The sequence below is a fragment of the Lepidochelys kempii genome, chromosome 6 (genome assembly GCF_965140265.1).
Source record: "Lepidochelys kempii isolate rLepKem1 chromosome 6, rLepKem1.hap2, whole genome shotgun sequence".
NCBI lineage: Eukaryota > Metazoa > Chordata > Testudines > Cheloniidae > Lepidochelys > Lepidochelys kempii.
Window position 1 is genome coordinate 50,398,827 of NC_133261.1, and position 12,014 is coordinate 50,410,840.

Consider the following 12,014-nt stretch of genomic DNA (forward strand, 5'->3'; position numbering starts at 1 on the left):
GTTCCCATTCCCTTATAAGAGAGGTTTCTAATGGAAATTTGGACTCAACTTTAACATCATATTCTAGTCTTAAAGCAATGAATAAGATTCAATGTATAATAAACTGGTTTATATGGTCTTCCAACCCTTTATATTAGTAAAGCTTATATCCTTTATCAAGCTTCATAGAAAACCATTAAATAACAAGATCAGATGACCTCATGTTTTAATTAAACAAATTCTAGAACACCATAACAATGTGTAGCACTGCTGAAATATTTCAATTCAAAGTAATCTTACAATTTCATGTTAAGTTAATTTCAGGGGAGAGAAAATGAATGATACTGACTTTGTCAAAACAAAGGTAAAAATAAATACATGTAACTTACAAAATAAACCAGTTCTGAGATTTCTGTACTCCATTATAACTTGAATATAGTCCTGTACTGGGAAACTATTGAAAGGATTATAAAAGTGCTATGCTTTCTTTCAAGAAACAGGTGTAAAATGTTCATAGGAGAGAATGGTTCACTGGGGGAATACCCCATTGGAAGAACATCCTAAAGTAAGTTAGAAAAAAAATTAAATTAAGGAAAAGAAAAATGTTAAAGGCCATTGACAAAATTATTACATCCATCTAAGTGACATTTGAGTGTACCTCAATTTATGTTACTTGTTTTTAGCACAGGCAATAATTCTAAAATATCTAAAAGTAAATAGGTTTGATGTGACATCCAATTATATATACATTGTATCAAGAATGTCCCTGCTGATATGTCATACAGTCACAGCTGTTTGTTTTCTAGTCACACTTCGAACACTCTTTGCTTTCAGTGCCCACCCCAATCCCCCCAAGGAATTCATTAGTGTCCTCTCCTTCTTCTCTGATTCTTACTCGGAGGCTTCAGTAGACTCTCTCTGTATTTAACATTTGTGTGAAATAGCCGGACCATTTCATGATCTTTGTTATCCAGTACCCTGGGCAGAAAGAGAGAGGATTTCTGTGTCCTGCGGGTTTTAAAGCCCCTTCTGGGTCGGCCTTTCCCATTGATGGAGACATACCAGAGTCTCTCGGCACTGGCTTTGCGTTTGGTGTTGGCTCCATTGGGCACTGTCCGGTACAGGCGAGATGCGTAAGTGTTATAGCCCAACTCATGGATCCTTTCCACAAACTCGCACTCTGCATTGTAAGTTTCCTGTAAAGCAAACACAACAACCATCAGCTCCAGAAAGGTAGCATGGACAATAGCTGAGCATCCTGACTAGTGCAGGAACAGGACTTACAGAGGGGTCAGTTGATTATTAAACAAAGGACTGCAGCATATAGAAGAGGAAACATGAGATTAGAATGAGAGAAGGATGGTATAAGAGGGATTCAGAACAGAATAACAGCATCTATCTACCTTTCTATCTATTAACAAGGTCTCACAGTATCAGAATATCTAGCAATTCACAAACTAATATGTGAAAAACATTCACAAACTAACCTGCAATAGAAAGGGACAATAATTCAAACTGTTACCTTTTAAATTGCTATATGTGTATATCTATGGATTTTTTTCCTCTGTAGATGATCTTTGTTGATTTATCACTAATCATAACTATCTTGCTATTACCTTGTGCTCCCCCAGATCTGTTTATTGTGTCCACCTGTTGTCTCTTTTCTTATACTTGGAACATGGGGAGGAGGTGACCAGCCCTCTGTGGAGAAAGAAGTGGTTCGGGACTATTTAGAAAAGCTGGACGAGCACAAGTCCATGGGGCCGGATGCACTGCATCCAAGAGTGCTAAAGGAGTTGGTGGATGTGATTGCAGAGCCATTGGCCATTATCTTTGAAAACTCATGGCGATCGGGGGAGGTCCCGGATGACTGGAAAAAGGCTAACGTAGTGCCCATTTTTAGAAAAGGGAATAAGGAGGATCCTGGGAACTACAGGCCAGTCAGCCTCACCTCAGTCCATGGAAAAATCATGAAGCAGGTCCTCAAGGAATCAATTCTGAAGCACTTAGAGGAGAGGAAAGTGATCAGGAACAGTCAGCATGGATTCACCAAGGGCAAGTCATGCCTGACTAACCTAATTGCCCTCTATGATGAGAGAACTGGATCTGTGGATTAGGGGAAAGCAGTGGACGTGTTGTTCCTTGACTTTAGCAAAGCTTTTGACACAGTCTCCCACAGTATTCTTGCCAGCAAGTTAAAGTAGTATGGGCTGGATGAATGGACTATAAGGTGGAGAGAAAGCTGGCTAGATTGTCGGTCTCAATGGGTAGTGATCAATGGCTCTATGTCTAGTTGGCAGCTGGTATCAAGTGGAGTGCCCCAAGGGTCGGTCCTTGGGCCTGTTTTGTTCAATATCTTCATTAATGATCTGGAGGATGGCGTGGATTGCACCCTCAGTGATTTTGCAGATGACACTAAACTGGGAGGAGTGTTAGATACGCTGGAGGGTAGGGATAGGATACAGAGGGCCCTAGACAAATTAGAGAGTTGGGCCAAAAGAAATCTGATGAGGTTCAACAAGGACAAGTGCAGTGTCCTGCACTTAGGACGGAAGACTCCCATGCACCGCTACAGACTAGGGACCAAATGGCTAGGCAGCAGTTCTGCAGAAAAGGACCTAGGTGGACGAGAAGCTGGATATTGGTCAACACTGTGCCCTTGTTGCCAAGAAGGCTAACTGCATTTTGGGTTGTATAAGTAGAAGCATTGCCAGCAGATCGAGGGATGTGATCATTCCCCGCTATTCGACATTGGTGAGGCCTCATCTGGAGTACTGTGTCCAGTTTTGGGCCCCACACTACAAGAAGGATGTGGAAAAATTGGAGAGAGTCCAGCGGAGGGCAACAAAAATGATTGGGGGACTAGAACACATGACTTATGAGGAGAGGCTGAGGGAACTGGGATTGTTTAGTCTGCGGAAGAGAAGAATGAGGGGGGATTTGTTAGCTGTTTTCAACTACCTGAAAGGGGGTTCCAAAGAGGATGGATCTAATCTGTTCTCAGTGGTAGCAGATGACAGGACAAGGAGTAATGGTCTCAAGTTGCAGTGGGGGAGGTTTAGGTTAGATATTAGGAAAAACTTTTTCACTAGGAGGGTGGTGAAGCACTGGAATGGGTTACCTAGGGAGGTGGTGGAATCTCCTTCCTTCAAAGTTATTAAGGTCAGGTTTGACAAAGCCCTGGCTGGGGTGAGTTAGTTGGGGATTGGTCCTGCTTTGAGCAGTGGGTTGGAATAGATGTCCTCCTGAGGTCCCTTCCAGCCCTGATATTCTTGATTCTATATGCTCTATTTGTTATGTGCTTGTGTGTATGACATCCATCACAGTGGGGCCCTGATACTTGTTTGGTGACTTCAAGGTGCTATGGCAATACACATTAATAATAATAAAAGAATGCTGTAGAGGTTCAGAAGGTCTGTGTTCCCAGTTTGAACGTGGAACTGGGAAACAGACCTTCTGAATTCTAGTCCCAGCATTGTCACTAACTCACAGGGGATTTGGGCAAATTGCCTAATCCCTTGAGTTCAATTTTCCCATCTGGAAAACAGGGACAATACATTTGTCTCAAAGAATTATGAGGATTTATTAATTAATGCCTGAAAATCACTTTGAAGATGGAAAGTGGGGTAGAAATACTCAGGCATATCATTACAATTTGTTCAGTCAAGATGAAATTATTAGTTTGCTTGCATTTCTGGACCTATAATTATATGTCTGTGCACTGAAAATATAATTCTAATTTCCTGGTGCTTATGTACTATGCACATTTTGAAACTATTAAAGAGACAAAACTGTGTATCTTGATGATGAACTATATATTAATAGGTAGATGCAATACACCTGTGGACTATTACAATGAACTGAGTCCTAAGTAACAGTTGCCTTTAAACTTCCTTAATATCTGTTTGAGGTTAAGGAGGTGTGTGCAGGGGTGGTGGTGCCCAGAACAGGTCTAAGTTCCGTCCCCCCACACACACACCTGCCTTGTTAGCCAATATATATATATTTTTAATTATGTAAAAATGTGAGGGCTCTGGGGTGCGGCTGGTGATGCGGGGTTTGGGGTGTGAGAGGAGCTCAGGGCTAGGACAGAGGGATGGGGTTTGCGGGGGTGAGGGCTCTGTGGGAGGGCGGGGCTGGGGATGAGGAGTTTGGGATGCAGACAGGCTGCCCTGGGACTGCGGTCAGAGAGGAGGACTCCCCCCAGCCCTTTCCCCGGAGGTCTGGGGGAGGGACCCCCTCTCCCCCACTGTCAGCACACTCACCTCGCACCACTGTCACTGCACGTGCTCCTAGGGCCCCTCTCAGGTCCAGGAAGCCCCCTCGCCTGCCCTGTGGTGGGTGCCAGGGTGGAGGGGAGCTGGGATCACATGTGTGCCTCCTCCCCTGCTGCTGCCCCTCACTGTAGCCTCACTGGGGGTGAGGGGTAGGGCTGTCCCTTGCCCAGCATAGGGCAGGAGCAGTGACTGCAGTTGGAGGGGCCCCCTGTGCTGGTGGAGGGTCCCACCAGAAAAGGGAAGGGTCCGAGGCGGACGGGCAGGGGCAGGGTCAACCTGCCCTGGCACTAGGGGATGGGGGGGGCACTAGGACTCTATGGTGGCAGTTGATGCCGGCAGAGTGGAGTGCAGCGCGGAGCTGCAGGGGGAAGCCACCAGCTTGAGGCAGGGATGCTTTGGGGCCCAGGGGAGTTGCCCGGGGCAGCAAGTGGGGTCTGGGAGACACTTGAGGGAGGTGCGTGGGGGTGACAGGTGGGCTGGGGGAGAGACCTGGTCCCAAACATTGGTGGAGCCGGGCACCGAATATTGCTGGAGCCCGGGCACCATGGGCCCATATAACTTGACGCCCCTGGGTGTATGTACACTTCAACCTGAATGGTCCTCTGAAACATATAACTCCTCTTACATGACAAAGAGTTATACAAACACACATCCTTCCTGGGACAAATATGCCCCTTCATGCCATTCCCTCACTATAGCAGTGACAAGGTCAGTATGTCAGATCCCATACATGCTGTTCACTTAATGTATGCTCACTTTTTACATGAGACACAGAGATTTGTCCCTTTAGCTTTATCCTCTATTGAAGGATAAAAATGGGGTTTGAGAAATCCCGCATGAGTCAATGCCTTCACCTTGCTGTGGACAATAGAAATTGGGTATTGGGGTTTTAGCTCCTAAACATTCAGGCTAGATTTGGAGGAACATCCTCCACATTGCTAAGAAGCAAAGTCCCTTCTTTTCTTTGCCATTCTCTCAACTTAAACAGGTAATATTTGTAGAACATAAAAGCAGAAAGGAACCTCTACAGCATTCTTTGTTGAACTTTTCCCTAGAACCTCTTCTTTAGAGGAAGAATTCTCCAGTAGTTACAGCATTAGCTTGGGACTTGAGAGACTTACGTTCAATTCTCTGGCCCTCCACAGACTTCCTGTCTGACCTTGGGCAAGTCACTAAGGGCCAGATTTTTAAAGGTATCTACATGCCTGAAGATGAAGGTACGTGCCTGGTGAAATTCTGAATATTCCACTAGGCATCTCCATCCTTGGACAGCTAAATGCCTTTAAAAATCTGGCCCTAAGTTTCTCTGTGTCTCAGTTTGCCGTCTGTAAAATGGTAATGTTATTGCTGCCCTATCTCATAAGGATGTTGTGAAGATAAACACATGAAAGAATATGAGGTTGTCAGATACCATAATGATGCGGGCAGCAATAGGTAGAGTTTTCTTTCTCTGCTTCTGTTCTTCCTCTCCAATTTTATTCCAGAGTAATTCTTTCAGAATAAAGTCACTTTTATTTTGGAACAGAGTGTCCACAGAGGGAGTTATTCCAGAATAGCTATAGTGGAATAGTTATCCCAGAACAGAACAATGGGGATAAGGGTTGGGTTTTGGAGGGACTTGGCAGGTCTTACCTGGGACTACGGTCAAAAGGAGTGAGCCAGAGCCACTAAGGGAGTCTATAACAGCTTAGCTGGCCAATTGCATTGGTTTGACCAGGATGGACTGTGTGACCAGGATGGACCTTTGCCTCTCTTTGCTATCCTAAAGACTTTCAGATTCTGTGTGCCAGCTGACTAATAAATTGTTACGCTGTTTTATACAAGCTGCCACTGCAAATACTCACTGGAAACATTGTGCCTTGAAGGGGGTACAGTACAAGCCTCCTTCTGGATTTACTGCAGGGAGCCACAGAGAGAGACAGGAATCAATGGCACTGAAAGCCCAGTCTTGGAGGCCATGGGCCTGCCCCTGTGGAACTGTGTGAACCCTTGGGGTTCAGAATACTAAAGGGGCACTCCCAAGGGACTGGTTCCAGACTGTGAATCATTCTAGTCAATTTCCCCATGTATTCAAGCCCATGGTGTGCCCTCCTGGTCTGAATTGTTGCCTGTTACTTGCCCTATGAAAAGGAGAAGTGGGAATGCAATAGCTTTTCCCACTCTGGTCCCTTCCCCTATAGAAGAGAAGAAGTTGTGAACTCTACCAGGAGTAGCAAAGACAATTTTTCACAATTCAAAGGAGACTTTTGCAGCTGATTCCATTCCCGCTGGAGCTGAGACCAACATGGGGCAGCCACAAAGTGGCTTGCTTGCCTTTCTCACACTGAAGGGAGAAATCCAGGAGGGAAGGCCTCTCAGCCACCTTCTGTGGCTTCTCTCCATCATAAGAGATTAACCTTTTTTCCTTAGGAGTCTGTTAGCATCATTTAAATACCGCGTGGGGAAAAAATATCTACTCTGAACAAGGAAAAGTAAGAATTTACTTTAACATCTTTCATTCATTTGGGATGGACTGCTTTTCTGAGTTGGTGGAAGAGCACCATTCTAGAAAAGGGGTGCTCATCAATGCCTCTAGGTGGGAGCACAGGGCTAGCCCTGTTTCTGCTGTGACATAGAGCCAAGAAGGGGTACATTCCACTCCAACGGTTTTTCTTTGGTGAAGCTACTTGTGACACAAATCCACTATACCAACAAAGAACCATCATCCTTACACACAATCCCTTTATAAAGCCCCAGTGGACACTACAGAAAGCATCCTGTAAACATTCACCAGAAAATACTCTTGAGGTGGTAGAGGGAAATACATAAATATATTAAGTTAGTTGAGAACTCCCTCTCTTTTGATGGTAATTGCGTTATGTAGGCTGCATGGCCATGGAAAAGCTCTCCTAGCTTAAACGTATCATATTGCTCAAATCAATAGAATTACATGTAATAACTAGGTGAGGAAAGCAAGTTCCAGGTAGCTATATTTTACCCTGCACATTTTTTTCTTTTAAAATCTGCTTTCGTATCTCAGGATTCCTGGGGAAACCGTACAGTCTAGTTGCTACATAATAATAGTTTGATCTCAAGATTGCCAGAGATTCAGTCAAAGACATTGGACCAAATTCAAAGTTGATGGATCATGAAGTGGTGTAAGTTACATGTTGGTAAATAGTTCTTTGTACCTAAGTGAGTGTAAAGGAGTCGAAGCTGAGGTATTTTACACCAAGGGTGATGTTCTGGCCAAACTGAAGTCACTGGCAAACTCCCATTGACTTCACTAGAGCCTGGATTTCACCCTAAAAGTCTGGAGGAAAGTGTAAGGTTAAAGTAATGGTTTGAGGGGCTTACTTTAACTTACACCTTCTTATCACTTTTTGTAGTTGCTTTTCCTGCTATATCTCTGTCTTCTGACCCCAGCTTGAGTTCTCTTACATTTGCTTGGGGCCCAATTTTGTACTCTGTAAGAGAAATGGTCCCATTGACATCAATGAAGGGTTTTCTAGTTTTTGACTCCCTTCCATCTGACATTTACACCTACTCCTGCTGTCAAAGATATATTTAATATATTAATTTGGGCCATTGTGAATATATATTGATATCATATTTGTTTCTGGTGTATTTTCTTGCTTAATTTTGTATAGCCCAAAAACTTGTCAAGAGAATCTTAGCCTTTGCCAAATAAATTATTTTTGTTTCTTTGGCTGTCCAGGCAACAAGAAAAGTTAGAATACTTAGCACTTTAAATGCTGTAGCAGAAAGGTGCTATCAATCTTTTTTTTCTATAAGCATTTATTCATAGCAGATAAACCTTGTCCACTCAAGATAATAGTGCTCCTTCCCCGCATCCCCATGAAAATTACTGACACCCAAATAGAACATGTTTCCATTTCAGTACAATAGTTAAGGTGCCACTGTCTTAAAATAAAACTTACTGAAGCATAAAGTCTTCCCCTTTTGTTCATGGCCAGGTAGCTGCCAGAGAACAACCCTTTGATGGCAACGACTCCAACATCAACTGCAGTTATTTCTAGAATACCTAGAAACAGAGGAGAGATGGGTTGTTCCCCTTCATATGTAATTTTCTGAAATACATCCGAATAGCTACTTACCTCCAGAATATGAGTTTGCACTTATAACTTATACACTCAAGAAGTTATACTGTAGTCATGTACATAAAACAAGACTAACATAATTAGACAATACAAAGAAAAACTAATGAGATGGGAATCGTTGGAAACTGATAGTAAATTCCTACTTGTTTGATTGAGCTTCAACTATTTTTAAAAAGGAAAGATCTGACATTGAACTGCAGGTTCACCGAATCCTATACGTATATGTATAAAAAGTTTAAATCCCCTTTAATGCTTTTCTGAGGGATACCACAGCGCTTGACTTACTGAAACCAGTCACAAAGCTACCCTCTTCAGGGCAATGCTCTTTCTGAGGTCTCCAGAGGGTAAAATGGAGTAAGACGGCTGCATCTTAGAACCACATATATAATCATGAAAGGAACTTGTCATTTAGAAAGTTGACGTAGTGCTTGAAACAAGGACAGTATGAAAATAAGGGAGGAGATATTTCAGCCCTTAGAAGATCGTGTCTAATGCACTAGACAAGGGGGTGGGGGAGAAGCCCAGACAGCCTCCCAAAGGGTTTACATCCCGCCAAAGGATGCTAGGTGCAAACTATCATAGAACTCGTGTAAGGGACGAGGCGGTAGTAGGTGCTGTTGTGATTTGGAAGCTCCCAGTTCAGCAATTCTGGTGTCAAAGCTCAGTACTCTCTGTAACGATCTAGAAGCCGGATGTAAACCCAGGAGCGTCTTTTGACAATTAGAAAACACACACAGTGCTCAGCCTTCCTATTTCGCGGAGTTCAATTCTTGGTCTGACCTCAATCTCGACAAATACGTACAGCTGTTTTGAATCACCCGTCGTTTTGCCGTCGACTGAGCTCGGAAGAATGCCTCCTAAAAGTCTTTGATAACCAGAGGGTTTTTTCTCTAGGAAATCGTGGTTTTCCTCTGTGCACTTGAGCCAGATCTCGGAGGTCTCCCGGTCTCTGCGCGCTAAGGAGAGCAAGGGCGTAGGTTTCCCCGGAGGAGCATCCTGGGCTCCAGACACCCAGCGTGGGATGCTTTACACAGAAATAATGCTGCACTTCCTATCCCGGGGAGTGGGAAGAAAGGAAAGTCCCGGATCTCTGGGGATTTAAGGTTCCGCTGTGAGAAGAAAGTTGTTTCCTCCCCAAAGCATCTTCATGGGACCCCGAGTCCACATACCGGCTGCAGTAGCTCCACTGGCCTGCTAAGAAAAGTATTTGAACATCCCGATCTTTCCTGCTCTCTCTCACTCACAGCCCTTTGCTCTTGACATATCCCGTTTCATCTCAATTACCGCTGATTCCCCGCACATTGCCAAGGGGGGTAAAAGTCATTTAGTCTATACCACCTCACATCCCCCCCAGGAGGAGACGAACAAGAAGACTGGGGGCGGGGAGACAGCACACGGAGTGAGGGGGGAGAACTAATCCGAAACCCGGGTTGAGACTGAAGAAAGCCATTGGATGGTCTGCAGGCTCCTCAGGAGTCAGCACTGGTCCTAGCTTGGTGACAGGGAGCTGCGAGGGAGCTTTGAAAGGAAATGTGAGGAGAGATGCCTGCAACTGTAGCAAAGATGGTTAGACAAAGTGACAGTTGAGTGCAGGTAGCCGTTGCCTCGATCCTGGTTTATCCCCCTTCTGGACACACAAAAGCTGCTTCCTACACTTACTGCTACAACCAGGGGGACTCAGCCTGGGTGGGGTGTGTCTGTAAAGAAGGTGTACAAATCAAAGGGGGCTTGGGACACAAGTTGCTGCATCTTAGACCTGAGCTGCTTGTTCAGAGCATGGAGAAATCTGGGGCAAGAGAACAGATTTAAACCCCCTCCCCCCCCCCACACTCAGATGCTTTGGTCAGTAGGCCCCCTCCTATCGCCAAATCAGAGGCAACTTGAAAAAACAATTTTGTTTTGACTTTTTGGAAGTCGGAGGGTATGGGGGTACATTTCTTTCCCTTTGTCTCATTCGCTTTTAGCACAAGCCGCTGAGCAATTCCGTGGGTGGGTGTGGGTGTAATTCTGGAAGCTGGTTTAAAATTAACTAGTTATTAATAAGTGCGCCGATTCTGGAGAAAAAGGAGGACCAGATCCGACTCCCATTGATCTCAGCCATAATTCTGCCATTGACTTCACTGGGTCGGGTCCACATCTGTATTTCTCCCGTCTTGTGCCTTGCATGTGGGCAGAGGAGTTTGGAGAATACGCTGCATGAAAAGGGCAGGGGGAAGGAAGGAGAGAGATGGGCTTTGTTGGGTAGTATTAAAGATCCAACAAAATCCAAACCGAGGAACTCTTGGACAGAAGTGTATTACTCTTACGGTTATTAGCAGCTTCGGAATTAGTTGTTTCTGCCAGTGTTATCGGGGAGGGACAAATGTGTGCTGCAAAGAAATTCCAGCTTTGCAAGCAGATCAGGGCAAAATCTTGCTGAATTTGAATCTGGAAAAAAAATCCTAATAATAAAGGAGCAGATTCTGCCACCCTAATTCCCCTGGGGTAGCACCTTATTCCTCAAGCAATCCTATGGAACTCAATTAGGATATTCCGGGAGTAAGACGCCCTTCAGAGCAAGGGTGTCGGAGTCTGGCCCCCCGTGTGTCTGTTTCACTGTCACTTCACTCTAAACAGCCCCAAGCTCGTTAATCGCCTTGGTTTCTAAGGTTAGACCTGAAGGACAATTCAATGGGTCAGAACGAATAGTAATTGAAAGCCACCCTGCAAAGCTAATAGAGGAGGAAATGGGCAGGGGAGAGGCATGCACAGTACTTACTGAAGACGCTGTTTTTCTCCAGGGTGCCGTTGATTTTCCCATTGGAGTGGATCTGGAGGTGATACTTAGTGGCACAGTAGAGCTTCCTGCGCCTGGGTGCTCCCCCGAGATGCTCATAGACCCCGCCGCGCCCCCCAGCATCTCTGCGCAGCCTTGGCTCACACGTTTGGCCTTTGGCACAGTAAGGTACCTTGGGCACCTCCGCAGCCAGCCCTTGGGACCAAGATTCCTGCAACAAACTCAGCAGCAAGATCCAAATTATAACCATTGTGGCATGATGGCCGCAGCCCTTAGTCTGCTGGGGAGATCAAGGCTTGGCGCAGATGACACCAGGGGTCCCATTAAAGAAGTCTTGCTAGCAGCCCTTCAAAGTTGCAAAGCACACACTGATTCAAATCGTGAAGCATTGGCAAGTTTTTATCTGCCTCGATCTGTCCCTTGTATCTGTCTTAGAGCTACTTAAATCAATAAAACACGGGCAGAGACCACCGAGGCGTCCCAGCTGTTTGGATTAGATGGAGCTGCAGTGATCAGAGTTCTCCTTGGGTCTCCAGCTAGACAGACTGCACGCATGAGAGAGAGAGAGAGAGAGAGAGAGAGAGAGACCCACTGAATTTCAGGAAGAGACTGTGGGGAAAATTCGTTGATCGACGGAGCATTGAAATAAAGGAAGCTTCCTGCAACAATAGCCTGATCTGCGACCAATTGATACAAAGCGGGGAGGCAAAGGTATCAGTCTTGTGTGAACTCCCAGAGTGCAGCCTGGATAAAATTACACAGCATCACACAGAGAGAGAGAGAGAGAGAGAGAGAGAGACACAGACACACACACACACACACACACGGTGGCTTCTTGCGGATAACCGCATCACAGAGAGAGGGGGGAGGCAGCAGCAGCAA

At 45.2% G+C, this 12,014-nt stretch overlaps 1 protein-coding gene across 1 annotated transcript; it reads right to left on the minus strand.

The window, feature by feature from the left end:
* Positions 1-842: 842 nt before the first annotated feature.
* FGF3 (fibroblast growth factor 3) lies at positions 843-11,382 on the minus strand. The gene is made up of 3 exons (XM_073350329.1): positions 11,115-11,382; positions 8,177-8,280; positions 843-1,175 (listed from the first exon to the last, which is right to left on the minus strand). Exons 1-3 carry the CDS (start codon positions 11,380-11,382, stop codon positions 843-845), a joined length of 705 nt encoding a protein of 234 aa, XP_073206430.1.
* Positions 11,383-12,014: the final 632 nt, after the last annotated feature.

Excerpts from the sequence above, each read along its gene's own strand:
- FGF3 (XM_073350329.1), bottom strand. The coding sequence starts at position 11,382 with ATGGTTATAATTTGGATCTTGCTGCTGAGTTTGTTGCAGGAATCTTGG. Across the intron at positions 8,281-11,114 it reads GGAGAAAAACAGCGTCTTCA|GTATTCTAGAAATAACTGCA; the intron begins GTAAGTACTGTG and ends CTCTGTTTCTAG. Across the intron at positions 1,176-8,176 it reads GGGGAAGACTTTATGCTTCA|GAAACTTACAATGCAGAGTG; the intron begins GTAAGTTTTATT and ends TTTGCTTTACAG.